We start from the raw sequence: 27807 nt of genomic DNA on the forward strand, positions 1-27807 counted from the left end.
TATGATCCAGCAATCCCACTTCTGGGTACTTATCCAAAAGATTTTAAATCAGTTTGTCAAAGAGATGTCTGCATTCCAATGTTCATTGCAGCACTATTCACAATAGCAAAGTTATGGAATCAACTCTAAGTGACCCTCGAGAGTTGAATGGAAAAAGAAAATGTGGTGTATACACAACGGAATATTCAGTCTTTTAAAAAGAAGGCCAGCATTTGCAACAACATGGGGCTGGGGGTGGGGAAGTGGGGAGTGGGGAGATGGTCAAAGGATATAAAGTCTCACACAGGAGGAATAGGTGGTTTGTTTCTTATATCTATTGCACAACATGGTGAATATAGCTAATCATAGTGTATTGTGCATTTCAAAATCGCTAAAAGAGTAAATTTCAAATGCTCCCACCACAAAAAGGATAAGTATTTGAGGCGATGGATATGTTAATTAGTTTGATTTAATTATTCCACATCGTATTCATAAATCATAACTACATAAATTATACCCCATAATATATTGTATTAAATTTGTATAACTATAGTTATTATATATTATTATATATCATATTTATTACTATATAATTATAAATTGTCGATTTATAATAAAATTAAAAATTTTTTTAAATATGTGTTGAATAAATGAGCGAAACTCCTTCCACAGCCATAGCCAAAGAAGAACTCATAAATAGATTAAGGACAGCAGCTTATGGATGTTTCTACCCAAGCATTCAGAAAAAAAGCATCTGAGAAGCATCATGTGTCTATAAGTCTGACAAAGGAGACTGTATTATAATCAACTTGCAATCATGTACATCGATATTTAGAAGCAGTGGATAGGGAATCTCTCAAGTTAATTCAACTCAACAAGAAATTATTGAGTGCCTCAAGCCTGACACTCAGATGAAGTAAAGTAATGCAAAATAAGTTATCTAAGACTTCTGATTTCAAGAAATTCATGTTTAGCTTTAGAACATGTCTTCAAACTTCCACTCAAAGATGGGCGCAGCAGCCTGATGTCCAGGGAATTTGAGCCAGTTGGTCATATGAGTTTGTTATTTTCTAGATGTCTAGCTTCTTCATCTTACCACATGCTCGTCTCCTCCTTGCTCCCCTGTTTCTTGCCAGAAGTGGACAACCTCACAGATCAAAATCTTGGAAAGCAGTAATCTACACTGCACTGGCCACTCTCTTCATATTGCAGATCGGCTTGTTCATACTGTTACCTCAGAAAAGAGTAGGTAAGGCAAACGCATTTTTGGTAGGTCTTCCCTTTCTGTTGAGCCTCATTACAGCTGGAGAAATAACCTAAAATCCGTTTCCTCCCTTCTTTTTCCTAGGTTATGATCTTCACGGAGAATAAGCCAAAAGGATAATGGTGCTGGTAATCTAGAGTGAGCTAAATAACTGGAAGTGCTCCTGTCCCCCAAAATCTGGAAATAAGACATAGAGAAGAATAATGTGGCTAATTTAAAAGCAATTACACCAATAAATGTTAACAATGAAGGCAGTGAGCGCAAAGGCCCTTGGTAACTCAGAAAATCACCAGGAGAATGAAACCCCCTCCAAACTGTTGCTCACTCCAAGGAGTAGTCTGGAAGAGGATTGACTGGCTTCTTGAATTTTCATTTCATTGTGACTCCTGGCCCTACAAGATGGGTTCCTTTGGTTGTGGCTCCTGCATGACGTCTCATGCTCCTGGGTCCTGACTGATAGATTTGCAGAGCCTGCTGTGGAAATGCCAATGGTAGAACTCATCCCTGGACACCCAGCGTCATGAGAAGTTACTCATGTAGCATGAATAACAGGAAGAGCAACCTAGTTAAAAGGATTTCCTTCCTCTACTGAGATCTCCCGCTGTCCTGGAGACCAAGCCCACTGGCCACATGCATGTTCTGCTTGGGAGAACTAGTCTGTAGGCACAGTGGGGATGGTTTTATCTTCTGCAACAGATCAATTTGCAAAATCAACAAGACTAGTGTAAGCTCCTCCCTCTAATGACACTGTCGGACATGAGGCTGAAAGCCAAGGGGGATTAATATGATAAGAAACAAAACACTTCAGCATCGAAAAGTCTCTATAAATCTTTATTGAAAATGTTTCCATTTTAGCAGAAAAACCCAGGAAAAAGCCTAGCTAGACTACTACAGCCTAGACATTTGACCTCAAGATCAAAAGCAAAAAAGACACCATTTAAATCTTAGCAAATATGTAATGTACTTTATTTCTTTGCTAGGTTTTGCCAACTTCAACTCCTTTTTTGGAGGTTACTTCTGCATCTTCTCTAATCCTCAAACAGTAAGCTGGAAAATCTTGCATAGTGTTTTTTATGGGAAACCAGGCTTTATAACTAACGGGACTGAGACACGCCCCACTCCCTTGCCTACTCACCGTCACTACCAACAAAGATGAAAAATTATCATCTCAAATGCTGTCTTAAGCTTTTAAATTTAAAAATTAAGTCTGAATAAAAATAAGTCAAAATATGTGTGCTGGGATTTTAGGCAGATACTGAAATTTGGATTAAAATAAACCCAAAGCAGGAAAAAAAATCCAAAACAAAGTTTTTTATTTAAAATTGGCAAAGAAACCATCATTTCCCAGAGAAGTCCATGACATATACATGGATTCTACAAACTGAAATGTGTGCTTCATGGTGACAATGGTGTCATTGGCAGACGGATGTGCCAGTTCCCAAGGCACACATTCACTCTCAGGAGCTAAGCACCCCTGGTGACAACTGCACTCGGTCCCCTGCAAAGCTGAATCTCTCCATCGAAGAAATAAAAACTGAAATGAAACCTAGCAAGTACTTCTTGCTGGAAGCTCCCAGGAAGGGTGGTGCTTGGATGGAGGAGGCCTGGGCTTCACAGAATGGTGGCTTATGGATGCTTTAAAGACATTCGAGAAGCCACATGAATAGCACTAAGCAAGGACCCCATCACCATTAGGCTTCAGGGGGTCTTGGCACACACAGCACCAGCAGAGGGTCTGGAGGTGGGACAGAAATGGCCAAACACGTCCTTCATCCTGTTTACAACAGCTCAGCTTTCCCTGCAAGTATCCTCAAGGAGAGCAGCAAAACCACCTATTAAAGCAACGTTTTTCTTAAGCTTATTGTTCTTAATAACCAAGTAATCTGGACCTAAATCATTCCTCAGCCTTCCTCCTCTCCCCACAAAACCCAAGCTTTCCCCCAACACCCTCTCTCCGACCATAGACACTCAGCGTGTCCCCACCCCTCCTCTGCCCCTCTCTGCTGTCACTGGCCTGCCCTACCCACCCGGAACCTCCTCTCTCTCCCCATCCCCCACCTATCACCCCCAGGCCTTGAGATTTCGCTGCCTAGACCATGTATCTGGCCAATGCTGAGAAGAGCAAACAAAGGAGCAACTGTGGGACTGACAGCTCAAGGACTCTGGCATCGGGTCTGCCCTTGGCTGTCACTCTCAGGAGGTGCTGGCCGGGCTGGTCTTCCCACAGGCCATCCCATACATCTCAAAATGACAGAAGGTGTGACTGGCCCTAAGATGGCTCAGCAGGCACTGGAGAGAAGGGGCCTTCTCCGAGGAACAAAACAGAAATGAAAGCCCCCAGGCCACAGGCTTGGCAGCACTTGGCATAAAATATGATTTCTAAAATCCTTATAAGGAACAGAACTGGAAAAAGAAATAAGAAAGAGAAAGGGAACAAGGAAGGAAGGTAAGAGGGAGGGAGGGAAGGGGAGAAGGAAGGAAGGAAGGTCTACAATTCTAGTTTGGGGTAGAAGATGTAGTTATGAAATGGCTACTCCATACAGATGTGAACCTGGGGCTCAATTCCAGGCTCATTTTTAAATCCCAGTTTCAGGGAACAGGACTGTCAGGTGGAGCCAGCCCTAAAAGCCTTCCACGGAGAGAGTGTGGTTGAGCGCATAGGCATCGCTATCCTCTTCCTCCAAAAGCAGCTTGTCGATGGTCAGGGAACCGACGGCTCTCCTGGGGTCTTCCATGTCCTGAAGGACTGGCTCGGGGATGGAGATGGGGAGCTGGACGAACTGGGGCCCAGGCATGGCTGGGGCCGGAGGCTGGTACTGCAGGGTGGAGGTGGGCAGCGTGGAAAGGGGCTGAGGCCACGGGAAATAGGTGAGGGGGCCCTGGTGCTCCGGGCCCTCCAGCGGGGGCCCCACCGTGGGCGTGCCGGAGCTCCTTGTCTGCAATGGGGAAACACGGGACCGAGGGTTAGCAGCCCCGACATCCCACCTGCCCGTCCTTGCCCTCAGAGGGGTCTCCATCTCCCCCTTCAACTCTGCCTTTGCTGGCTTCCCACTTCAGGGGGCTCCGCCTGCTCCTGCTCTAAGTCTCCCCCGAGGGAGAGGCCAGGCAAACTTCACCTGCAGCCCTCTCTGCAGCCCTCTACTAGCTACCTGCTCTTGCTCGTGCTACTTCCCACTCTGAAGCCTTATTTTCTCATCTATAAAATAGGATACAAACAGCAACGAAGTTATAGGGCTGAGTGAATTAGGAGGACTTTCTCGGTTTCACTGAACGTAAAATGCATGCCTATTTCAGAGATCTTAAAAGACGGAACATATATGCATCTTAAAATCTGTGAAAATACAACATGTCAAACAATAGCCCAGCAGTTGTATCTGGAAGGCGGCTGCTGTCCTGCCCAGACACAAAGACAGCCCTGGCTTCACACCGCAGCTTTGGCATCCTGAGGTCCCCCTGGGCCAACACAGCTCCATCAGCTCCCAGGTCTCTGGTGGTGGCCAGCGTGGTGACACCCATGTCCAACTGGGGGAAGCAGGAATGTGGCCTTCGTTCCTGCTGCTGCCTGGTGCCTGCCACATCCTCATCCTCCTCTGTCTCTGAGCTGCCTCCCCACCATGGCCAGGCTCCCACACAGGGTTGGTCAAGGCCATTCTCTCACGTGCTCTACAAACCATACCTCTCCCCTGCACGGAGACCACCCTCATAAAGAGAGGCAGGGCCTGCATTCTCACTAGTCGTTCACAGGGTGAGGAAAGCAAGTGGGAGAGGATGTTCTCTGCATGGACTGATGTGAGAGTGACCAAAAATCTCCCCCTACCATCCCCTCCATCTCTTTCCAGTTGCCACTGTGTCTCGAGAGTAAACTGGGGACCTTGTTACAGTGGAGATTCAGGCACAGGAGGTCTGGGGTGGGGCCTGGGATTCTGCTTGTCTAATCAGATCTCAGGGGACCGCAGTTGGGTCCCCTGCGAGGCTCTAGGGTGTTTTCCATAGAATGAGGGAGCCGACAGAGTCTCAGACGTCCGGGCTGATGTGTACATTCCACTCCGCTACACCCACTTCCTCTCCTTTGACTTAAGCCAGCGGTCCCCAGCCCAGCGTCCTGAAACCAGACAGAATCTGGGAAAGCCTCACTGTGTCCAGTTTTTCAAAAATCCAAATTGAAATCCTGTATTTTCGAGCCATAAACCTGTACAGGTCAACTGCGAGTGCAGGTTTCTTTGCTCTGGGGTAGAATTACATCAGCCCAGCGCCCTAGCAGGTCTTATCTCTGCTGATCAGGAGTGCTAACTTGCAGCTCCAGCCAGCTTTGATGAATTAATTCACAAAGTGGCAAAACAAATAAACCACTTCTTAATAAATACAGTTTGTCTGATACACAGAACCTTTCAAAGCAGGAGGTGGGGATGATGAAAGGGGATAAATAATGAAAAGAATCCTTGGTCATGGAATGGCTGGGAACCATTATGTCCTGCACCCCCACCCCCACCTCAGGCCCCCTGACATGGAAATGAGTTGCCTGGGAGAGCTGTTGAATTAACTCCTTCCCATCTACCATGACTCAGGGCCCACAGTTGGATTGCCAGGGAGCCCTGTGGGCCTGGGGAGGGAGGGCTCCTGCAGGCCTTTCCTACAAGGTGCCTCAAGGCTGGGAGCAGGTGCATCAGGATGACACTGGACCCTGGACGGAAATGGAGAGGACATGGGAAACCAAAGCAAGCTCCACCATCGAGGGTGGGATCTGTGACACTCAAGGCCCAGCTCTGCTTCCTACAGTTTCCTGGGTCTGGAGCTGGATACAACTGTAACCACAGGCCCTTTCCCCCCAGAACACTTGAGGGGTTCCCATTCCTGTGGTCAAACAGACACCACTAACCTAAAGCTATTTCTCTTCCCTCCTCCAATCCTGGGGGAGGAGGCCCTTCCTTTCCCATCTGGCACTTGAAGACAACGCTTGGTTAATGTTGTGGGTAGCCTTTGATACGATGATAATAATTGACATTAATTAAGTGCTTTCTGTGTGCCAGAAACTATGCTAAGCCCTCCACATGCATCATCTCACTCGATCCTGACAATGACACTCTTGTTAGTATTCCCGTTTTACAGATGGGGACGCTGAAGCATAGAGAGGTTAAGTCACTAAGCTCAGGGTCACATAGGAAGTGAAGGGACAGTGATTGAACACAGGCAATCTGGACTAGAGACAGAACTCAAAAACTTACCCTGTGGGATTGCCTGACTCCATCAAAAACACAGTTTTCTAAAAAGTTCTATTACCTGTTGCTCAGCCTAGAAATCTTCTGTTAAATCCCATTCTTAAATGAAGGATCACTCCCTAAGTTATCTAAATATTAATAGAAAGGAAAGGCTGGCTCTGGCACAAGACCCCATGCAGACCTCACTTAGAACCTCATTCACTGAAAGACTCATTCACTAACCAAGACTCACTGCTTGCAGGGCAGCTGGGGAGACTTAGGACAGAGAAGCAGGGAAAGACCTTCCCATCCCTGCGGAGCACAAGGCATGACCAGAGAGGCTGTGAGACTTCTTTGTGGAAGATATTTTAGGTCACTGGGAGTAAGGGAAGGCCTCCCTGGAGGACAGGGTGGGCTTAGATGACCCAGTTATCCTGGACATCAATAGCAAGGAAGGTCGGGGTCGGGAAATCAGCCCTGGTTCTACAACTGTGTGCCCAGCTGGCTTTGTGTGACATACCGTGACATTGGTGATGAGTGGTGGGGAGGCGTACGTCAGCACCGAGGAGGGCCCCACGACCGTGTAGCTGGGGCACACGGGCTGCACATACATGTCAGCTGAGTAGGGGCAGCTGACAGCTTCATGGGACACATACTCGGTGTAGGGTGTCCATGGAGCCAGGGGCTGGAGGGTGGCCGGGGCGGGCTGGGAGAGCCAGCCGGCACACAGGGCACCCTCCTCCGTCACTGCGGAAGCAGAGACCTCCATGTCCAGGCAGGAAGGACCTGTGGGAAGAAGGAAATTACAAAACTGCAGGCACCACCCGGGCGAGGGGCCTGGCAGGGACCGGGGCTGCGGGGAGCTCTTACCCACTGCGGTGTAGGTCGCCAGGGGCTGATGGGGCAGCACCACCTAGAGGGGAGAGGAGAAGACCAGAGGCGGGGTTTAGCCATCTGCCACCAGCCCCGTGCAGGGAACTCCGCGAAGGCTCCCAGAGTGTAGGGCAGGAATCTCCCGTGTTAGAACAAACCACCCCACCGGTGTCCCAACCATCGCCACCTACACTTTTGAGGGATTTGTGTTCCCCGCTAGCAAGAAGGCTGTGCACTTGGGAAGCTGGCATCTTCCTACTCCCAGGAGAAGCCCCAGCCCACACCGCCATGCGTGAGTCATTTGCTTACTCAGGCCTTGACAATGGCTTTGTTCAGTGGGCCCAGAGAGCCAGCCCCGGCCCTCATCCCAACTGAGGGATCCCCGACTTGTTCCACCCTCGCTCTGTCTCGGGCAGCCACTGCCGCGCAGCCTGCCGCCTTGGCGCCCGGGTGAGTATCCCTGGAGCAAGCAGGTACCCGCCTGCCTGACCCTTTCGGTAACCCGCTCGCGCGCACACACACCCTCACACACACACACACACACACACACACACACACACACACTCTCTCTCACGCACACTCTCACACATACTCTCACACACACACACACCCTCACACACACACACACTCACACACTCTCTCTCACACACTACTCTCACACATACTCTCACACACACTCTCTCACACACACACCCTCACACACACACACACACACTCACACACTCTCTCACGCACACTCTCACACACACTCTCACACACACACTCTCACACACACACACCCTCACACACACACACACACACACACACTCTCACGCACACTCTCACACATACTCTCACACACACTCACACACACTCTCACACATACTCTCACACACACTCTCACACACACACACCCTCACACACACACACACACACACACACACACACACACACACACACACACTCACACACACTCTCACACACACTCTCACACATACTCTCACACACACACTCTCACACACACACACCCTCACACACACACACACTCCCACACACACACATTCTCTCACACACTCTCACACACACTCTCACACACACACACACACACCCTCACACACACACACACACACACACACACTCTCACGCACACTCTCACACATACTCTCACACACACACTCTCACACACACACACCCTCACACACACACACACACACACACTCTCACGCACACTCTCACACTTACTCTCGCACACACCCTCACACACACTCTCACACACACTCACACATTCTCTCACACACACTCACACACCCTCACACACACACACACAGTCACACACACACACATTCTCTCACACACTCTCACACTCCCACACACAATCTCACACACCCTTTCACACACTCTCACACACACACACCCTCACACACACTCACACACCCTCACACACACACAGTCTCACACACACACACATTCTCTCACACATACTCTCTCACACACTCTCACACTCCCACAATCTCACACACCCTCTCACACACTCTCACACACACTCACACACTCACACACACCCTCACACACACACACACTCTCACGCACACTCTCACACATACTCTCACACACACCCTCACACATACACAGTCTCACACATGCACTCTCACACCTACTCTCTCACACACACACATTCTCTCACACACACACACACACTCTTTCTCATGCACACACATACTCTCTGTCACACACACCTTGACACACACACACACTCTCACACACACCCTCACACACACACTCTCACACATACTCCCTCACATACACCCTCACACATACACAGTCACACACACACACCTACTCTCTCACTCTCACACACACCCTCACAGTCTCACACACACCTTCTCACACTCACACACACCCTCACACATACACACAGTCTCACACACACACTCTCACACCTAGTCTCTCACACACACTCTCACACACACACACTCTCACACACACTCTCACACACCCTCAGTCTCACACACACCCTCTCACACACACCCTCACACACACACACACACACTCTCACACACACCCTCACAGTCTCACACACGCCCTCACACACGCACAGTCTCACTCTCACACTCTCACACTCTCTCACACTCTCACACTCACACTCACACACACGCTCCCTCACACACACTGGCCACGGCAGCACCCTCACCGCGGTAGGTGCCACTGCCGCGCCGCTGCTGGCATGGCCTCTCTTCCTCCTCAGCAGTTCCTTCACCGGCTCCTTCACGCGGACGCCCTGGTACGGCCGTGGCGGGGCCGAGGCTTGCTCTGCAGCTGCAGCTGTGAAAAGCAATGGCGCTGAAACCCACCGTCCTTCTCAGACAAGCCCCCACCCGCAGGCCGTCCCCCCCACAGGCCTGCCTGCTCCCCTAAGTTGTGCCTGAACGAGGATGACAGCATGAGACTACCTAGAATATTTCTCCCAATACCGTCACTCCTCCTGCTCCCAAACCTTCTATGGCTCCCCTGCCCTCGGACAATTAAGGCCCAACTCCCTAGTCTAGAACTGAACAGACGTCACAGTGAGATCCAGGCCCATTTCTCCAACCACTTTGCACACTCTCTGCTACATAAATCCTGACTCTGACCAGAAGGTTCATCTAAATGTCTCTACACGTTCCCTGGGGGTCTCGCCTCCTCATCTGAGGTTTGCCATGCTCAGAACCCCCCTCACTTCTCTCAGCCTCTTGATTCTTCCTGACCCGAGACCAGTGCAGCCCTCCTGGCTGAGCGGCCTGTGGAATTGCTACATCCTCGAACTGCCAGACACTTGCAGATGGGATTCGTATCCATCGCAGGTGGCAGCGACAGCAAAGACTGAGTCAGACGGCACAGGCCTCAAATCCTGCCCCTGCCACAATCAAGCTGTACAGCCCTGGGCAAGTTACTAAACCTCTCTGCGCCTCTTAACGTGAAATTTCTTTATTGAAGGAACATCGCGAGGAGTTGCCTGACATAGCAAACGGGAAGTACAGTATATGCTTCGTGCAAAGTGAGGTGCAGAGTAAGGCATTCACCAAAATTTTAGTCACTCTGCTAGGCAAGAATTAGTTATCTTTTGGGGGGTAAATTTCTTATGCCTCCAACTAGAGTATAAACGTCTCAAGGTGAGATACTGCATCTTATTTCCCTACATCTCCCCAGTGGCACGTCCACGTCAAGCTCAGTTGTTGAGGGTTGATTGACCGATCGGATGACTAAGATGAGCTGTCCGTTGTCTTCTCTTCTCCTCTCTGGACCTTCAGAATGAATGGGCTGAAGCAAGTAGCTCCCAGGCTCTCGGTGACGCCCAGGACATGGGGCAAATGCCCAATGGCGATCCAAGTGCCCTGGGGCCAGAGGGTGTCCATCTTGCTGCTGAGAAAAGGTTTCTTTTCCCTTTTGTCATCAAAGCCAACAAACCAAAGCGCCAACCCAAATGTCAGCTGGGGCACAGGGCCCTTCCTGGCCTGGGAGAGCAAGTCAAAAGCAGCCATGGCCAGGCAGTGAAAATCTGCCCACCTAGACAGCCTATGGCTTAGGGGCCCTGGGCTCTTGAAGGGCAGGCCTGGGTCAGCCAAGAGTGGTGAGAAGAACTGGCCCTCAGGACTCACATGGGGAGCCCATTATCATCCACTGATAAGGGCCCCAAGGACCCGGGTTCTGAATCAAAGGCCCGGAAGCCTTGGTATCCGTTAAACCCGGATCTGCAGCGCTGCCTTGGCTGAACTTTGCTCAGTAAATACCCACCTGATAAGGTACCATGCATGACTCGGCACCAGACCTCCCTTAGGGCTCCAGACACAAGCGTAGCCCAGCCTCAAAGCCCAGCAGGCAGAGAGAAGCTTGAGCACAAGCAGCAGGAGGAGGAAAGTGAGCCCTGGGGGCAGAGGATGTGGCATCAGGAATCCTAGCATCTCAGGGTAGACCTTAGGCCCATCCTCCGGGGTCCCTTACCCGGTCAGGTAGCAAATCACACAGGGAGTGATGCGAAATACAGATACCCAGGTCCTGTCCCAGAGAGTCTGATTCTAGGGATCCGATGTGGGCCTAGGAATCTACATGTATAACAATCTCCCAAGCAAGAGCTACTGGGATTAGAACCACTGATAATTCATCCCTGGTTTAATACAAGACTCTCTGTATAATATCCCAACAGGAAATTAATTATCCTCATTTGAACTTCCCCTGTCAGAACGAGGGATCTCTACTGGTATTCATTCATTCTTTCTAACATTCCCAGGCACTACGAACTCAGCACTGAACAAGACAGATGCAGCCCTGCCCATGGGGATCTTGCAGTCAGTGGGGAAGACAAGCAGCAGAGCAGTTACCAGTGGGAGAAACGTCACAGCCTGTGAGACTCAGGTTGATATGGCAGTGCATGGCAGGGGAGCCCACCTGGTATCTGTGCCCCGGGACCACCTGTGCACCTTTACCTTTGTCTAAACAGCAGCGACAGTGGACTTGAGGGCCAAAAATACCTGTATTCAAATCTGGGCTGTCACTTACCAGTAGAAAGTTCTTAGATTTATTTAACATCTCTGGGCTTCAGTTTCCTCATCTGTAAAATGGGAATAATAATCCCTCTCTCACACAGTTATTGTGCGGATTAACTGAAATAATACATGGGGAGCTCCCAAGGCCATGTCTGGCATATGGTAGATGCTCAATACATGTTATTTTTCTTCCCTTCCCTCCACCCTCTTCCACCTTCCTTTGGAGAGCTATAATGTCAGAAAACTCTACCTAACCTGCCTCATGTTAACCAGCACCATTTATTTCCTTGCATTATCTTCTAATGAAACTCACAATTCCTGATCTATCTATGGCCTTCTCATCTATAAAATGAGGATCGTCATGGTATGTATGTCATAGGGTAATTTGAAAATTACATCTAAAGTGCTTAGAGTAGAGCTTGGCACAGAGCACTTAATATGTGTAAGCTAATATTATCATTAGTAGTAGTAGTGGTGTTCCCTTCAGCATCTGAAGATATATACCACATGCCCATGTGTATTTGAAGGAATGGAACGTCCCATTCCTTCAGCTGTTTCTCAATAACGTGCTTTAACCCCCCAAACTGCCTCCTGGGTGCTTCACTCCTGCACAAGTTCCATTTGCTGCTTCCCTTTCTGCTGGGTGATGCCCAGTGCTGGCCACAGCCCCCAGGTGTGGTCCAATGTAGCAGAGAGCAGGGACACCTGCCCCTCCCACACTCTGCTCTGCTCACTCTTTCTCGGGGTCGCCCATGGCCACATCAGCTGTGCTCACAGCCATATCACTCAACCGACACTTGTCTCCAGCTAGGTTTCCAGCTATTCCTTAGGCACAAAGTGCAGTCTGAGGATAGTGCACTCAGGAGAAATTTGGGGGATGGAGTTATTTGAGGGTCCAAGCACTGTGGTCATCCTCTTAATTCCCCCAGAGATCAAGAAAGGCTCAGCCCCGGCCGGGCGCGGTGGCTCATGCCTGTAATCCTAGCTCTCTGGGAGGCCGAGGCGGGTGGATTGTTTGAGCTCAGGAGTTCGAAACCAGCCTGAGCAAGAGCAAGACCCCCGTATCTACTAAAAATAGAAAGAAATTAATTGGACAACTAAAAATACATAGAAAAAATTAGCCGGGCATGGTGGCGCATGCCTTTAGTCCCAGCTACTCGGGAGGCCGAGGCAGAAGGATTGCTTGAGCCCAGAAGTTTGAGGTTGCTGTGAGCTAGGATGATGCCACGGCACTCTAGCCCGGGCGTCAGTGAGACTCGGTCTCAAAAAAAAAAAAAAGAAAAGAAAAGCTCAGCCCCATATGCACACATCTCAGACCAGTTCGAAGACAGGTATATGTAGGCTCACCCACCTCTTGTTTGCATGTAGACTTCTGGGGAAGAGCCCAGAGGCTCCCTGGTCCCACTCCCTCCCAGAAAGTGGACACACCACACACTTAGCTGGAAAGGGACCATCTGGGCACCTTTAGGATCTTGTAGAGTGAGGACTTCCTGTCTCCTGTTGTTTTTAAACCAATGAACAAAAAGGGCTTAGGGCAGGTGCTGTGAGCAGAGAGTATCACCCTCTAATGCCCAGACTTTCTTGGAACTCACAGTGTCAACAGGTGTGCCCTAGCACAGCAGACCATATGTCGAGCAATTTCTAAATTCCCGCCTCTTCCTATTGCAGTCCCCAAACTCCCACAGCTCCCAAGGGTCTCCTGAGTGCCCCTCCACGTGTCCACAGCCAGCTGCCAAGGAATCCCGTAACTGACTCCACCCCAGCAGGCAGGAGGGGGTGCTTCTGATGGTGTCTTTGCAAAGTGCCCATGAAATACCAGAATCCAAAGCCTCAGGACAATCCCCAACGGAGCCCACCAGCCAAGTGTATTTGCACATTGAAACTTGCTGTTGGTGCTGCACCAACCTATGTGCAGCAACAATAAACATTTTTAATTTCACAGTCAACACTGTGCTCCCTACGGCCATCAGATAAGAACTGAGCCCACAAATACAAATTTGGGAGAAGAAAAGAAATTTGTCTGAAATCATGATTGCCTCACTTTGGGGCCTCTGGGTCTTGAATTGAGCTAACTTCAAAACAACTAAACTGAAATATTTAAAAGAAATTTTTTTAAAAATTTAGAATGATTTCTTAAAATAATGATAAAAAAGAAAAAATATCCAAAGAAAACAAAATGAGAGATCAAAATAAGAATACACCAGCAGAGAAGATGAAAGCCCACTTTCCCAAGGTAGAGTTGACCAGAGATTTTAATAATCCCCTGATCAAATTGTAGCTCCAGGAAGCACACCTGAAAGGCTGAAGCTTTCTCACTATTTTTCCTGTGGTCTGAGAGCCCTCCAAGTCTCCTGTGGAAATCCAAGAAGTTTCTCACCATTGATCCTGTGATCTGAGGGCCCTTTAATTCTGCTGTGGGCATGCAATTGTCCATCACTTAGAAAAACCTTTCCATCTGGACGTGAGTCCCCTGGTCCTCTTTGGGAATCTCCTATTTCAGGCTGAGAAGTTTACCATATTGCCTTTCCATACCATTGGAAGGCCGTCACGGATGGAGTTTGAGGGGAAAAAAAAAAAATCATTTACAGAAAAACCCATGAATTTGGCCTCAGTGAGGGCTTCCCTTTTCCAAAATGAGCATTGAAAAAAATCTGTAGGTATAAAAAATCAGCAGAGGATATTTCGGTTCCCCCTGCCACACACCCTGACATGCTCCACATCACAAAAATAAGAGTCCTGCAGCTGCTGTTCCGCTGAAGAGGGCTGAGCATGACAGAGTCAAGCCAACTGGTCAGTCACCTCAGACAGCACCTGGCTGCATGTGGGCATCTATGCTTGCTTTGCACCAGGCTAAGGGACATATGCATTTCACGGATTTAAATAAGCATGGTGTTCCAGCTCCTTGATGAAGGTATAATAAAATATCACCAAGGAAATATGCAAAATTGTCAGCACTTGTTTATTGAATGACACTTTATGAACCACATTCACGCCACAGTGCAGAAGCTACTCAGATAAGGAGGTAGGTTCCTCCTAATGGCTCTGAGCAGAGCTGACACCTTGGCACTGGTCACTTCCCTTACAAGGTGACTTTAAAAGAGCCCATGTCAGAAGGCATTCACTCCCTGGAACAGCCTCCAAGGCACTCTTGAGAGAAGACACTTCTCCCAGCCATTGTCCTCTTGTGATTTCCCATGAGCCACCAGGGCCAGGCAACAGACTGGACAACAATTAAAAGAGTCGCTGTAAGGGCTACGTGGGCTCCAGGATAACATGCATTTCCATCACCAGGAACCAGAGAAGAGGAACCCACCCAGCCCACCTCACCCACCTAGAGCTCTTTCCATTCACAGCTGACTGCTTGAACCTCAGGGCTGCAGTCACATTAGGCCATTTGAAAGAGAAATGTTTCCTAGCCTAGAAGGACATGTGACACACTACTGATTCTAACATAGTATTGATCATTCCAGGTGACTGCTATAAATATTATTATCTTTTGCTGCTGAATCTTCAGTATTGTTTATTTTTATTTAAAAAAAAAAAAAAAGAAAGAAAGAAACAATTTTCTCTTGTGGCAAAACCAAAACCAAATAATTAAACAATAGGTATTTAAGCCTAGGGCTAACAAATTTGCCCTGGCTTCTAAACGAAAACAAAGTCACAAAAGTTGCTAAAATGTTTCACTTTAATGTAAAGAATCTTGTTTGTGTTTGTGGCCTAAGACAGCTGAGGACTTCTAGAAAATGTTAGCTCAAGTTGGCTAAAGGATTATTCACAATCTTAATTGAAACCCTAATGTGGGTGCTCTTCTTAAAATAAAGGTGTGAGTCAAAGCTTTTCACTCATGGACAATGGCTGATTTTTTTCCAAACAGGAAGAAAGAACTTGGGCTTTGGCCAAAGGCTGGACTTGACACGCTACGGAAAAGGTTTTCCTGCCCAATTTACACTAGATTATAGTTTACTTTTTCTTTTCTTAATGTAGGCCAACAAAGAAATCCCATATGCATGTAAATATGAGCTTTCCATTCAATAATATTTGAGCTGAGGGAACCCTGCAGCCAGGAAATACAAACATATCACTCATATATTTTAGTAATTTGGATAACACCCAGGGCAGAGGAGGAAAAGACAGCTAGAGGAGAAGGTGGCTTTAAAGAAGGTGGTGAGAAGATATGAGAGAAAGTAGAACCTCGATTGAATTCGGATTTGATGTTTCTTGTAAGGTTACTGAAGTGCCAAGGAGTAAGTCTAGATGTCTTGCTCAGGAGGCTGGGATGTCTCTATCAGGAGATCACAAAGACGGTGGCTGACCCCATGTTCTCTGATCTGGCCAGAGAAGGGAAGGGAAGAGTAGGTAGCATTTCCCTTCCTGTGTACCCATTCTAAGAAATGTATTACTTCCCATCAGCCCCACAGAGCTCACTCATCAAGCATAGGCAGGTCTACTGGGGAAGGCTCAGGGAGGGCCATGGTCACTTAGAATCTCCCCAGACCTAAGGGATAGGGCGGCTGTGAATGGACAGCCAGGGCAATCACACAGGGATTCCTCTCAAGTTATGTCAGGCTGATGTAGACAGCCCATTCAATCCCCCAAGCTCGATCCCCCAAGCTCGTGCCTGAGGTGTTCCCACTCTGAGGGCTCGGGATTGCCTGGATTATCCCAAAAGTTCTGGACGTCCCGCCCCATGACCGCAGCCAAAGGCCTCAAGTGCGAGAGGCTCCCATGTGGCTGCGGTCCTCTGACTCTGCGCTCACGAGCACGCTGCCCAGGCATCCTTTCCCCCAGGTACCCGCCACACCTTCCACACCACGCTTACCTCTCTCCAAGCCCCTACAGAACAGGCTGAGCAAGGAAGGCTGTTTGACCCTGCTCTCTGCTCCCAGAGATGGTTTCAATATTATGCCTCCATTTTATGTAGACCCCGGCATGGTGAATGAACAAGTGGCAAAGATCTATGTGTGTCCTGGTCAGTCATAACTCCCAGGATCTCTGAAATAACCACACTCACATTTGCATGGTGTTCTGTGGCTACAGAGCCTCTGACACAAATGATTTTATATGAGGCCTCACTGTGACCTCTGAAACAAGCAGAAGGTATATTTCTCTCCTCCCCCTTCTTTTACTGATGAGGAAAGTGATGCACAGAGGTATTCTGTGACCTGCCCAAGGACTACACTAGTGACAGTATCATTAACCAAGTATCATTGGTGACACATTGGTCACTACCAAGTGACAGTATCATTAACCAAAACTACCATCTCTGATTCCAAGAGTAGCTCACTTCTGCCTCACTGCCTGCTTCCTCCCTGCCCAAGTAAGTCTCATTTATTTCTCTGGGTGACACCACGGGTCAGTCATCAAAGGGTCCCCAGCCCAGTCCTAACCCTGGCTTGGACCACCCTGATCCAGTCTCCCTCAACTGCCAATTCCCCCAAGAAATAGTTTTTCCAGCTGAGGGAGGAGAGAGCAGTACACGAGAAACTTGCCAGCAGTCAGCTCACAGGAGGTGTGATGAGAACTGAGAGACCTAAACAATTCCCCACAAGGTTTTATTTTTGGTATTTTTCGACTGAAATGACAGCGGACAGGTCCACCTGTGAAACCAGCTGCATCTGCCCGCCTTTTACAGAAACTGGGGTCACCAGAGCAGAAAGGGTTCCCATCTCAGATACACCATGTCCCATGGTAGGGGACAAGACCAGGAGACCCCTGACAGAGCATTTATTGAACAAGCACTTGCTGAGCAGAGTAGACTAGGTCCCTGCCCTCATGGAGCTTACGGTCTAGTCTAGTGGGGTATACGGATTTGAATCAAATAATCACACAAGCAAATCTAGAATTAAAAACTGTGACAGAGCTGCGTCTTCTTCAGAATTGAAGTGGTTCTGGCTTGTTCGGCTGGTTTCCACCTCCACTTGATCAGTTAGGCTTGAATGAGCAGCAAACTGGGGGCCCCAGTCTACAGGAACCGCACAAAGGGAGAGTGGCGAGAGGCATGACTGTTCTGTCTCTAATGCAGAGACTGGTCTGAGGTCAGAGGCTCAGGCCACACCATGCACGGAGCTGTGTCCAAGACACTCTAAGTGGCAGGCCTTAGGCGAACCCGAAGGGTATTTCACCAGCTGGCCTTATCCCATTGTGGCTGATTAGCCTACTAGGAGAAGACCAGCCCCAGGAACTTGGATTCCGAGATGGAAATCAGCTGGAATCAGAAGTATTCTACTGAATCTCCAGTGTGACTTCCTGAGATTCAAATTTGCAGTGGCTTTTGAACCAGGCTAGAGCTACCTCTGATGAAATCATCTAAGAAGCCATCTAAGAATAGACCAATTTCAATTGGGAGGGGAAGAAGGACCCAGTCCTCAACATTGAAAAGCAATGCAGTATAGTTTGGGATTCAGCAGACCCAGGTGGTAAGCCTGCTACATTGCTTATCACCTGTGTGACCCTTGGCCAATCACTTAATCTGTGGGTACCTCAGTTTCCCCATCTGCAAAACAAAAATAATAATATCCATCCCAAGAGGTTATGAGAATTATATGAGATTAACACAGTTAAACGCCTCATGCATAATATGTGCCCAAAGGGGATCCTTTGCTCTCAGCCAACAATCCATGACACATCTGTCATCAGAGAAGTAGCCTTGGTATGGTGACCCTAAGTTGTCCCCATCCTGCTGCATCCTGATACTGAATGTCTCTGTCTTCAACATACCCAGAGCCTTCTGCTGTCTGCAACGAATGGCTCAAGCTGCCTTCATCATTCTCTTGAAAGTCATCCCTCAGATGCCTGGATCTGACAGCCCCAAGCAGCAAGATAGCCCTGTTTAGGAAACAGGGAGTCCAATGATTCTGCAGAGGGACTGGACAAAGATCTCAGTTACAGACAACAATCCTAGACAGGAGACATCAAAACCCTAGAATTGGCCTTTGGCTAAGATACCATGAGCTGAATAGAAGACTTCTTTCTTCAGAAGCCACCAGAGGATTAGGTTTGTGGCAGATTTGAGTTTTTAAAGAATAATTCCAGAAATGAACACACTGAATATTTTTGAGTGGCAGCAATGAGGTGGCAGACAGAGTAAGATGGCCTTCCTTTGTCCTTACCTCAGATGCAGCCTCCTAAGAAACACATATGTATCTCCAAAAGGAGAGGGACACAGCCATGGCTGAGGCTATGTTGTAGATACTCCTTCAAAGGGGCTAGAAACCTAGGAGCACATATCACATGTGGGATAGAAACGCGCAATGTACAAGGGAGGGCTTGTCAGTGCCCAAAGCGGGGAGCTTCATCACCTGTTAGGACAAGGCAGATTCCTGGCTCACCTATTGGGCATTGCCCCAGCTCTATTGAGAGCAGCAGGCGTCCAAAGGGGAGAGAAAGGACCTAAGCAGAGCTCACAACCCACAGTCTCATAGCAGGGGGTGAATGAGAAGAGTCCACCCACCCCAGGTGCCCACCCAAATTCTATAGCAAAGCAGCAGCACAGTGCAGGATGAAGCAGAGGATGTGGGCACATCTTTCCCTATTAAATCCAGGCCGGAATCTAGCATTGCCAGTCTGATCTAGGATGGGAATACCCTGAGGTTAGGCAGCTGGAAATCCAGCTGTTTGTCCCTTGATTTAAGAAATATCTAATTTTGGATTTTCAAGACCAAAAAGAATATTATGAAGGAAATAAACTTTTCCCGAGACTGTCTGGTAAGGACTGCTGCCTTGGAAGATGGACTTTCCAGAATCCGGCCATCAGTTGCATATTTGGGGTCAGATCCAACTGCCCAAGTCCCAAGGCTCATGGTAGTCTGGGGTACAGCCTACACGAGTGAAAGTAACCCTAACAAGGCATTCATGACACACATGACTGCCAGTCAAGATGAGCTTTCTGGATAATTCTTGGGTTTACTAAGCAGTGGCCCTTGTGATGTGGGGAATTCCTTTATGAAGGACACTGGAGAAGAGGGGTAGTTGTTAGACCACCAAGCCTGGGAAAGAGGTCACTTGGTCAATTTTTGAGGAATTGACCTCCCTCCTTATTCACAAGAGACCCATGAAAACTGAAAATACGACCTTCACAGCTTCAAAGCTTCATGAAGACCAATAAAACATGTTTCAAAGCCACACCCTCTGTGTAAACCAAGAAGCTGCGATCATCTGGCAGGGATCTTGCTGAAAGGAGGGAAGGATGGGTCCAGGTCAGTGGTGTCCAGATGCGATCTGAAGAACCCTGGAAAATAGTTATGGTGCCTACAGGTGCCAACAGAGTGAAGGAGGCAGGGAAATCTTGGGGTGAATGAGCAATCAGAGGTCTGGATAGCCCCCCAAAAATGGCTCCATTTTTATTTTGGGGGCTTCTACAGTAGATTTGGTTTGAATAACAGAATTTGTTAGAAAATATTGTAGACCTCAGCCTAAATATCCTTGGATTTTCTTCCCAATGCTAACATTTTATGCCTAAGATGCCCCAAGATCTAAGCAAGAAGTCTGACCATCATCTGTTCTTCAGGGTCCATATCCAATGCTGTATGTTCCATGACACCTTCCCTGATTCCATCTTCCCCTCCCTTCTACAGAAGATAATTTATTTCATTGGTTGATTTATCTAGCTGGAAATAATTCCATTATTGAATGGGTGCATAGATGAATGCATGCATGCATGGGATGATGAATAGATGATTGGTTTTCCTTCTACATCTTTCTTTCCTGAATTGGCAGGCTTTTGTCCAACATTAAGACTTGCTCCTATTTTCAACTTTCTTGCTTCTCTTCCTTCCTTTCTTTTCTCTCTCCTCAGCATTCTTTAGTCCTGGAAAGTTTCAGCAATCTTTGTACTCATGCTCTCTTCCAATTAAATTTATGGTTCTCCATTAAATGTACAGATTCAAAAGTAATTTGGCTTTTCTTAAGAATGGTCAAATTCTTCATGGTCCCAACACCTGGTCTGAGACTGATTCTGGTTTATAATTCTTTGGTGACCAGCTCTTCCCAGAAAGTGGCACTAATGAAACTGTTACTAAGAAAAGGAGGCAGCACATTGTTGTTTCAATTTTCGGTATCATTAGTGCTATTTCTTGCATACTTCAAGTGTCATTCTCCTCACAGCTAGATTATAAACACTTCAGTCCAATCTTGCGATTTAAAAAAGCAAACACAAATTTGCCAGCTACTGTAAGCCTCGCAGCCATCCTATCTTATAAGGTTGATAGGAAAACTGTAGCCCAATTTCCAAGTTTGGTCACAAAATGGTCAGATTAACCATCAGTATTAACCTGATCACTAACCCCACCATAAATTACAAGACTAAAAATATGTGCCTTGCCATTTCACAAGAAAGGCAGAACTCAGAGGCCATACAAAGTGTAAGCTAGAATTAGCCTGCATAACCTTTGTCCTTAGAGGTAGAGTGTGAGAGAATGAGAAAATAATAATAGCAACTAATATTTATTGAGTGTTTCCTTAATGCCTACCATAACCCATGAAGGAAGAACCACATCCTGGTGTGTATACATAAGGATATAGCAGCAAAAAGAGGCAAAGGACTTGCCGGCATCACACAACCAGTGAGGCATAAATCTAAGACTCAAACTCAGATCTATCTGCCCCAGAAGCTAAGCTTTAAACTACTAAAGGCAAAGAAAGAATACAAATGTCACTCTGTAACTCAAGATAAAACCCTTCTCTGTATGTCTTACTCTCCACAGCCCACCTACTCACACACACACACACACACACACACACACACACACACACACACAGAGCTGTGAAGGGATAGCATGACTTTTCCAAGATCTAGAAAGTTCAGAATGGAGGAAATGCCCAAGAGGCAGAAGGCTTGACTCCCAGCAAAGGCTGCCACACAGGGCTGCCCATTAGAGCTGCCCAGAAAACAGACAGGCTGGGGTATTCAGGAGAAGACTTTAGGTCCCTCTTTGAGCTCTCCATTGTAGCTCAAATGCTGCAAAGGGACCAGTGGAAGAAGCACAGCAGCAAACAAAGACCTTGTTTTCTTCAACAAGTAAGCTGAAGCACAAATTAAACACATCAAAAATAAGTTCTCAAGGTATGAACAGCCATCTGCGGGCTGGTGCACTTCATTTTGCCATTGGTCGCTTACCTGATGTGGAAGGCCTGTGCTTTTACCAAGAGCACCTCCTAAGCCCTGTGAGTGAGACAAGCACCATGGCAGGGAGACAGGACAGTTTAGCAGCTCAATACTTGGGGTCTGTTCAGATGAATTTCACTGAGTGGGTAAGTTACTAACCTAATTTTTAAGCTTGTTTCCTCATCTGCAAAATGGATCTTGAACAGAGCCTACCTCTTGGAGCTTTTATGAGGATTAAATGAGATGATACAGTCAAAGCATGGCAAAGACCAGCAGTTGTCACACCCAACATCTGCCTTCCCCTTCCCTGCTAACAACCTCTGCATTGTGGAGGGTGGCAATGTGCCCAGCTAAACAATTATGGCTTTCTCCCCTGAGGATAGGAGTGGCCATTAGATGTCAGCAGAAGTTGGATACTGGAGGGAAGGGGCAGTGATATTGAGGCAGGACCTTTTGCCGTTCTCTTTTCTTCTTCCTTGTCTGAAGATATGATGAAGATCACAGATGTGATGGCTGGAATTACAGTGACAACTACAAAGAAATCTTGAGAACAAAAGCCAGAGGTCAAGGACAGCAGACTAGAAAGACAGAAGAAGCCTGGGACATTGTTGGCACTGTGGTGACTCCATGCAGTCCTTAACAGCCTAATATGTACTTCTTTCATGTGAAAGAATGCACACCACTGTCTTATTTAAATCTATGTTATTTCAGGTCTCTTCATTAGCAAGCCAATGTAATCTGAAGTGAGCCAACAGAATATTTGATACACTTCATGGCATCAAATAAGTTCTCAATACCCCATAGCTGTTATTTATCACTATTAAAAGGATTGAGCATGTGCTATGTTCTCGTAGCAATGTCCAAAGGTATATTGGAAGCTATCAATTTCAACCTTTAGGTAAGCAGTTCTCAACCTTGACTGCATATTAGAATAGCCTGGGAAGCATTTGAAAACCCCCATGCTCAAGGCAATTCAAGCAGAAGGTCTGGGCTGTCAACTAGGCATCAGGGTTTCTTAAATCTCTCCAGAATATTTCAGTATATAGCCAAGGTTGAAAAACACTGTTCTAAGCAAATGCAAGAATCCCTTCTATTAAATTAAGGACTCATGGTTGAAAACATTTATTTTTTATAAGCACTCAGGAAAACTCAGTAAATAGAGCTGGAAAACAACCTCAATCAAGTTTGGTCTCCTTGCCCTTAGCCAGGAAAAGGCATATTCCATTTCACAATTTGAACATTTGAGACCCAAAGTGGTTAAGTGGCTTGCCGAAGGCCCCACACCTGATTATCTGTAGATTCGAGAATAGAATCCGTGACTCCTGCCTGCAAGGACAATGCTTTGTCAACATGGTCGCACAACCAGGACAAGAGGGTCTCAAAGAAGGCCTCTCTATCCCATGCAGGCCCACTCTTGTCAAGCAGTTGCTCTATAAAAATTAGAAAACTAGAGTGTTGCTAGGTATTTCATAAAGGTAAAATTTTAATGATCACAATAAATTAGCCAACTTTGGTTTGGTTGGCTTAGAATGAGAAATTGGTGGACAACTTCATTTAGTGGGAAAATAAACTACTTCAGAAAGATGTCAAAGCAGGGGGAAAAACCTGATGTACTTACTTTGTAGTGGGAAAGTTAAAAGCAAACATTTATAGGACTTCTTAGCGGATTGAATGTCCACACATTTAATGAACACATGTAGACAACTTCGGTTCTTTTTTGTTCCTCACAAAAGAACAAATTTGCACATGTGAATTGGAAGAGAGCTTTCAGAAAGTCTGACTCAGTAACTTTTTGGGTGTAGAGGGGGACAAATTCAGCATTTTTTTCTTTAGTAAATACAGGGAGAAGGAAGTAAATTATCCACCATGAAAATCATCTGCTCTTTTACCAATTAAATCTATGTGCTTGGTAGACGTGTGTCCCTTACTTCACCTCTAAAAGGTATATGTAAATTTCTGTCTCTCTTTAGGATTCTACTTGTCCTTAACAGCAAGACCACTGAATCAATGGATAAACTTGATAAGAAGGAAAGGTACTTATTAGGCTCATTAAATAAGCAAAGGTTGTAACACAAAATAGAAATATTAGAGGTTGTCCACAGACCTAAATTATTTCTTGTTATAAATGTGCCTGAATTTATGCAGGAGAAAGAGTTTCAAAAATTAAATACACATTACACATTTTCCTTATCTTTAACTGCCCTAAAAAATGTTGGCTATTTAGTGGAACCCTGGAGTAAATGCTAAGAGCAGAATTTTGTGTCAATGAGAGTTGTAAGACCCTAACGTATCCGTTTGCTAAACCTCTGCCCCAGTCAAGTTGTCTAAAAGCAAAGGCACGTCCATGCCGTGATAATTTGATAACCATTTCCTGTTCCTAAGATGCCTCCTTGAGCACTCAAGTAAAGACACAACAAGGCCTAGTCTATGGGACACCAAGACAATCATCCAATTCAAAGAAAATCAGTCAAGCCTGCCTTTCATTATAATGTAGATCTTTCCCTAATACAAACAACAATAAAAAGCAATTGTCCAATTTATTCAAACAATGTTGATTTTATTAAACAGTCATATTGGTTTTAAGGAATAGGTTCAATCAAATCAATTTTGGGCATTGTACAAATTATTTAATGAATTGGCTGCCAGATTTATCTACCATTGCTGTTGGCATTGTGCAACCCCAGGATACTGAGTAATCTGAAGAAATGAATGCCTAAATAACCAGCCAAATCGTCTTAGACCAGATGTTGGCAAACATTTTCTATAACGGGGCAGATAGTAAATATTTTAGGCTTTTTGTGCCGTACAGTGTCTGTCACAACCACTCAATTCTGCTGTTATAGCAAAAGCAGCCCTAGGCAATATATAAATGAACGGACATGGCTGTATTTCAATAAAACTTTATTTACAAAAACAGGCAGCAGGCCTGACTTGGCACATAGGCCAGAGTTCACAGACCCCTGTTTTAGGCCCTTGTAAAACTTTGCAATATTCTATCAATCAAGACTATTTTGATCGTGGATTTATAACTTTTAATCAAAGCGTGGAAAAGGATGTACACGAGGGACTTTGGCATAACCCTGATCGCTCATGATGGGTTATGACAGCAGGCGTCCAGGAGGGACGATACTAACTGACCTCAGCTACTGCTTGTCAGGAAACTTGATATCACCTTACCTACATTCTCTACTTAGTTCTCACAGAAACTTTGTGAGGCAGGCATTAGAATTCCCATTTTCCAGATTTTTAAGAGCGAGAAAAGTTGAAAGAAACTAAGTTGCAGGGCCAGCTTTCAAACCAGACCTGTTTTGCTCCAGTGCTCATGCTGGTTCTACTGCAGTTACTGTAATAGGTGGGGTGGAGGTTAGTTCTTCTGTCTACTGCAGGACCAAGTGCAGAACCAGGGAGAGATTCTGCAGCTGGAGTGATTTGTTTATCCGATTGGCCCATCAAGCAAATCTCAAATCCATGGTTAGAGCTGAAGATTTCCACTTCTGTGCCAGCAGTTCTGAACTTTGTCACGCTATTCTCTCATTTTAACCAAAAGCCCATGTTCACATAGAGTCCACAAATGAGGGGCATGAGCCCGGTGGGGAGGAGGCAACATTCACAAAGTGAATGTTTTCTTAACCCTTTCCAGAACCCCATAGTACAGTCATTTCAGCTCATGCCTCGAGGGTGTTTTCTGAAAAAAGAAAGTGCCTTTTCAGCACTCTTGGTGTCTGATTTCAAACCCTGCCCTTCCACTGGGTGATTCTAAGCGAGCTGTTGATGTTGCCCTGTTTTTACTAGTTTTCTCACAGGGCTTAGTCACCCAGGTGCTCTCAGTCCTACATACTTGGGTCCAGGGTAAGGGGATGGGTCCAGTGCCCAGAGTGCCTCTCCTAATTTCCCTTAAGGCTCCAAAGGACAATGAAAGAAAATTTTTATTTGTGTTTCCATGAACATGTGAAACATTCACTCCAGTTATTCACTGATGAGCTTACAAAGTGGTCTCCCTTACGATGGAGCTTTGCTGCACCTGGCTGGTCTCCAGGGTGTGAGCAGGAAGCATGCCCTCCAGCATCCTCTTTAACAAAGACTGCACATCACTTAGGAGGCATCAGAGAAGTAAAAAAATGTAGTGCATAACCAAGAGGGGAGAATACGGCAGCTTGTGTGTGCTGAGAAGCAACCCATATCTCAGACGCTGATGCAGAACCAGAGCAATGAACATCATTTTGGTGGCACCTTATTTACTAAGGGTAGATCTGTGGGATGGGAATTATTTTTTACCCCCATTTTACATATAAGAAACCTAAGGATTGAAAAAAAGGAAAGTTATTTGCTCATAAAAGGTAGGAGCTGAGGCAAAACTCTCTCCAGGGACTCACAGAAAACCTAAATGGTCCAGCTCTAAGCGAAAGGGCATATGGATATTTAGGAGCTCCCGGTAAAGAAATGAATTCCCACCTGCCCTCACCCACATACCACTCACAACAGGGTTGGCTGCCATCGCTCCATCTTCCACCTGGAAGGAGCTGCATGCCACCCATACTAGAACATTCCTAATTATCTTGGAAGGAGTCTGTAACTCTCGAACCCAAATTAAAGTTCATTTCTTTTTATTTTTTTAAATGTATCTACTGATATCAAACAATCATGGGACTTCATAATCAAAGAAATTTGGAAATCACTCTTCTGTATTACACACTAACAAACTCAATTCCAGAGAATTTACATAAGAAATAAAGGAAACCATGAAATACTGATAAAGTAACTGTAAGTCACATTTTAATCAATGAAGTTGTATTTTCAGAACTTTAAGGGATCCAATAGAATATCTTTTTGTAAAATAAAAACACTCCTTAATTTATCTTTTTCTGCAAATCGAGATTCTCTTACATTAAGCTTGCTTGAGGTCGGGTGTACCTGAATTAACTAAAATGCATTTTAAACAAGTACGAACCTCTAAAAGAAAGAGCAGTTTTTTGGTAATACTTCTCGCTTGAGGAAGTCTGGAACTGAGGCCCAATTAGGTTCAACTCTCATGAGGCCACTGAGTTGACTTTGTTTACCTTGTGAAAGGAACACTGTAAATAATCTCTGTAGGATTTCAATTAGTAATACAGTCTCTGTTCAGCCCACATAAAGGAAAATAAAGTTCACGGTCGTTCCACCCAACTCCAGGGAGAAAAATCAAGGTCAAAGATAAACCCGCTGCCCCCTCGCAGTGGGACGCACAGGCCTTGCCACAGAACGGGAAAAAGCATGACAACAGGCAAGACACCCAAGCGGGTGGAGACGCGCTCCCCCAAACCAGGTCTCCACCTTGTCCCGATGCGTCCACGGAAACCAGTCACCGCTCTGGCAGAGGGCTGAGTAACACAGCCGCACACAGGCCCCTGGACGTCAACGACAAGAGCAGCTGCTTGTAAAAATGAAGCCCCTCGGGTAAAGAACGGCACAGCTTTCCCCTCCCGCCCCAAACCCCTGTCTCATCTGCCTTTTGTTCTGTGAATCATAAGCTGCCCTTTCGCCACCACGGTGATTCATACACAGAAGCGGAGCTACGATGAGCTGTCCCACCTTGGAACACTCGTTCGTTCCCCTCCCGCCTGGAAAATCAGCATCACCCTGACAGGTCGGTTTCTCCACCGGGCTCCATCCCGCCCACTCCGCGGGGCCTGGAGCCCACGCGCCGTCCCCGTGCCCGGCGCCGCCAGCTCCCCGCTCCCAGGCCAAGCGCCATCTCCCGGGCCCTGCCCGTGCGAACTCGGCTCTGACAGCACACAGCCAAACCACTTACGTTTTTGCCAGAGCATGGCCTGTGACAGGATGTTGCCTTTTCTCTTTGAAGCAGACAGTTTGGCTTCTTTAACGTGAGGTGGGGTGTGCTTTCCTCCAGTGGAGCCA

At 46.7% G+C, this 27807-nt stretch overlaps 1 protein-coding gene across 1 annotated transcript; it reads right to left on the reverse strand.

The window, feature by feature from the left end:
- Positions 1 to 3695: 3695 nt before the first annotated feature.
- On the reverse strand, positions 3696 to 27807 carry POU2AF1 (POU class 2 associating factor 1). Its single transcript, XM_012659175.1, has 5 exons — positions 27701 to 27807; positions 9482 to 9612; positions 7309 to 7351; positions 6959 to 7224; positions 3696 to 4179 (listed from the first exon to the last, which is right to left on the reverse strand). The coding sequence occupies exons 1-5, from the start codon at positions 27714 to 27716 to the stop codon at positions 3865 to 3867; spliced, it is 771 nt and encodes a 256-aa protein (XP_012514629.1). The 5' UTR covers positions 27717 to 27807; the 3' UTR covers positions 3696 to 3864.

The sequence above is a fragment of the Propithecus coquereli genome, unplaced genomic scaffold, assembly GCF_000956105.1.
Source record: "Propithecus coquereli isolate 6110/MARCELLA unplaced genomic scaffold, Pcoq_1.0 Scaffold6, whole genome shotgun sequence".
In the NCBI taxonomy this organism is placed as follows: Eukaryota; Metazoa; Chordata; class Mammalia; order Primates; family Indriidae; genus Propithecus; species Propithecus coquereli.

What these genes read in the sequence shown, in the direction of transcription:
- POU2AF1 (XM_012659175.1), bottom strand. An exon ending in CGGCAGTGGCACCTACCGCG is followed by an intron (nt 7,352 to 9,481) that starts GTGAGGGTGCTG and finishes TCTCCCCTCTAG; the next exon opens with GTGGTGCTGCCCCATCAGCC. An exon ending in CACTCATCACCAATGTCACG is followed by an intron (nt 4,180 to 6,958) that starts GTATGTCACACA and finishes TCCCCATTGCAG; the next exon opens with ACAAGGAGCTCCGGCACGCC.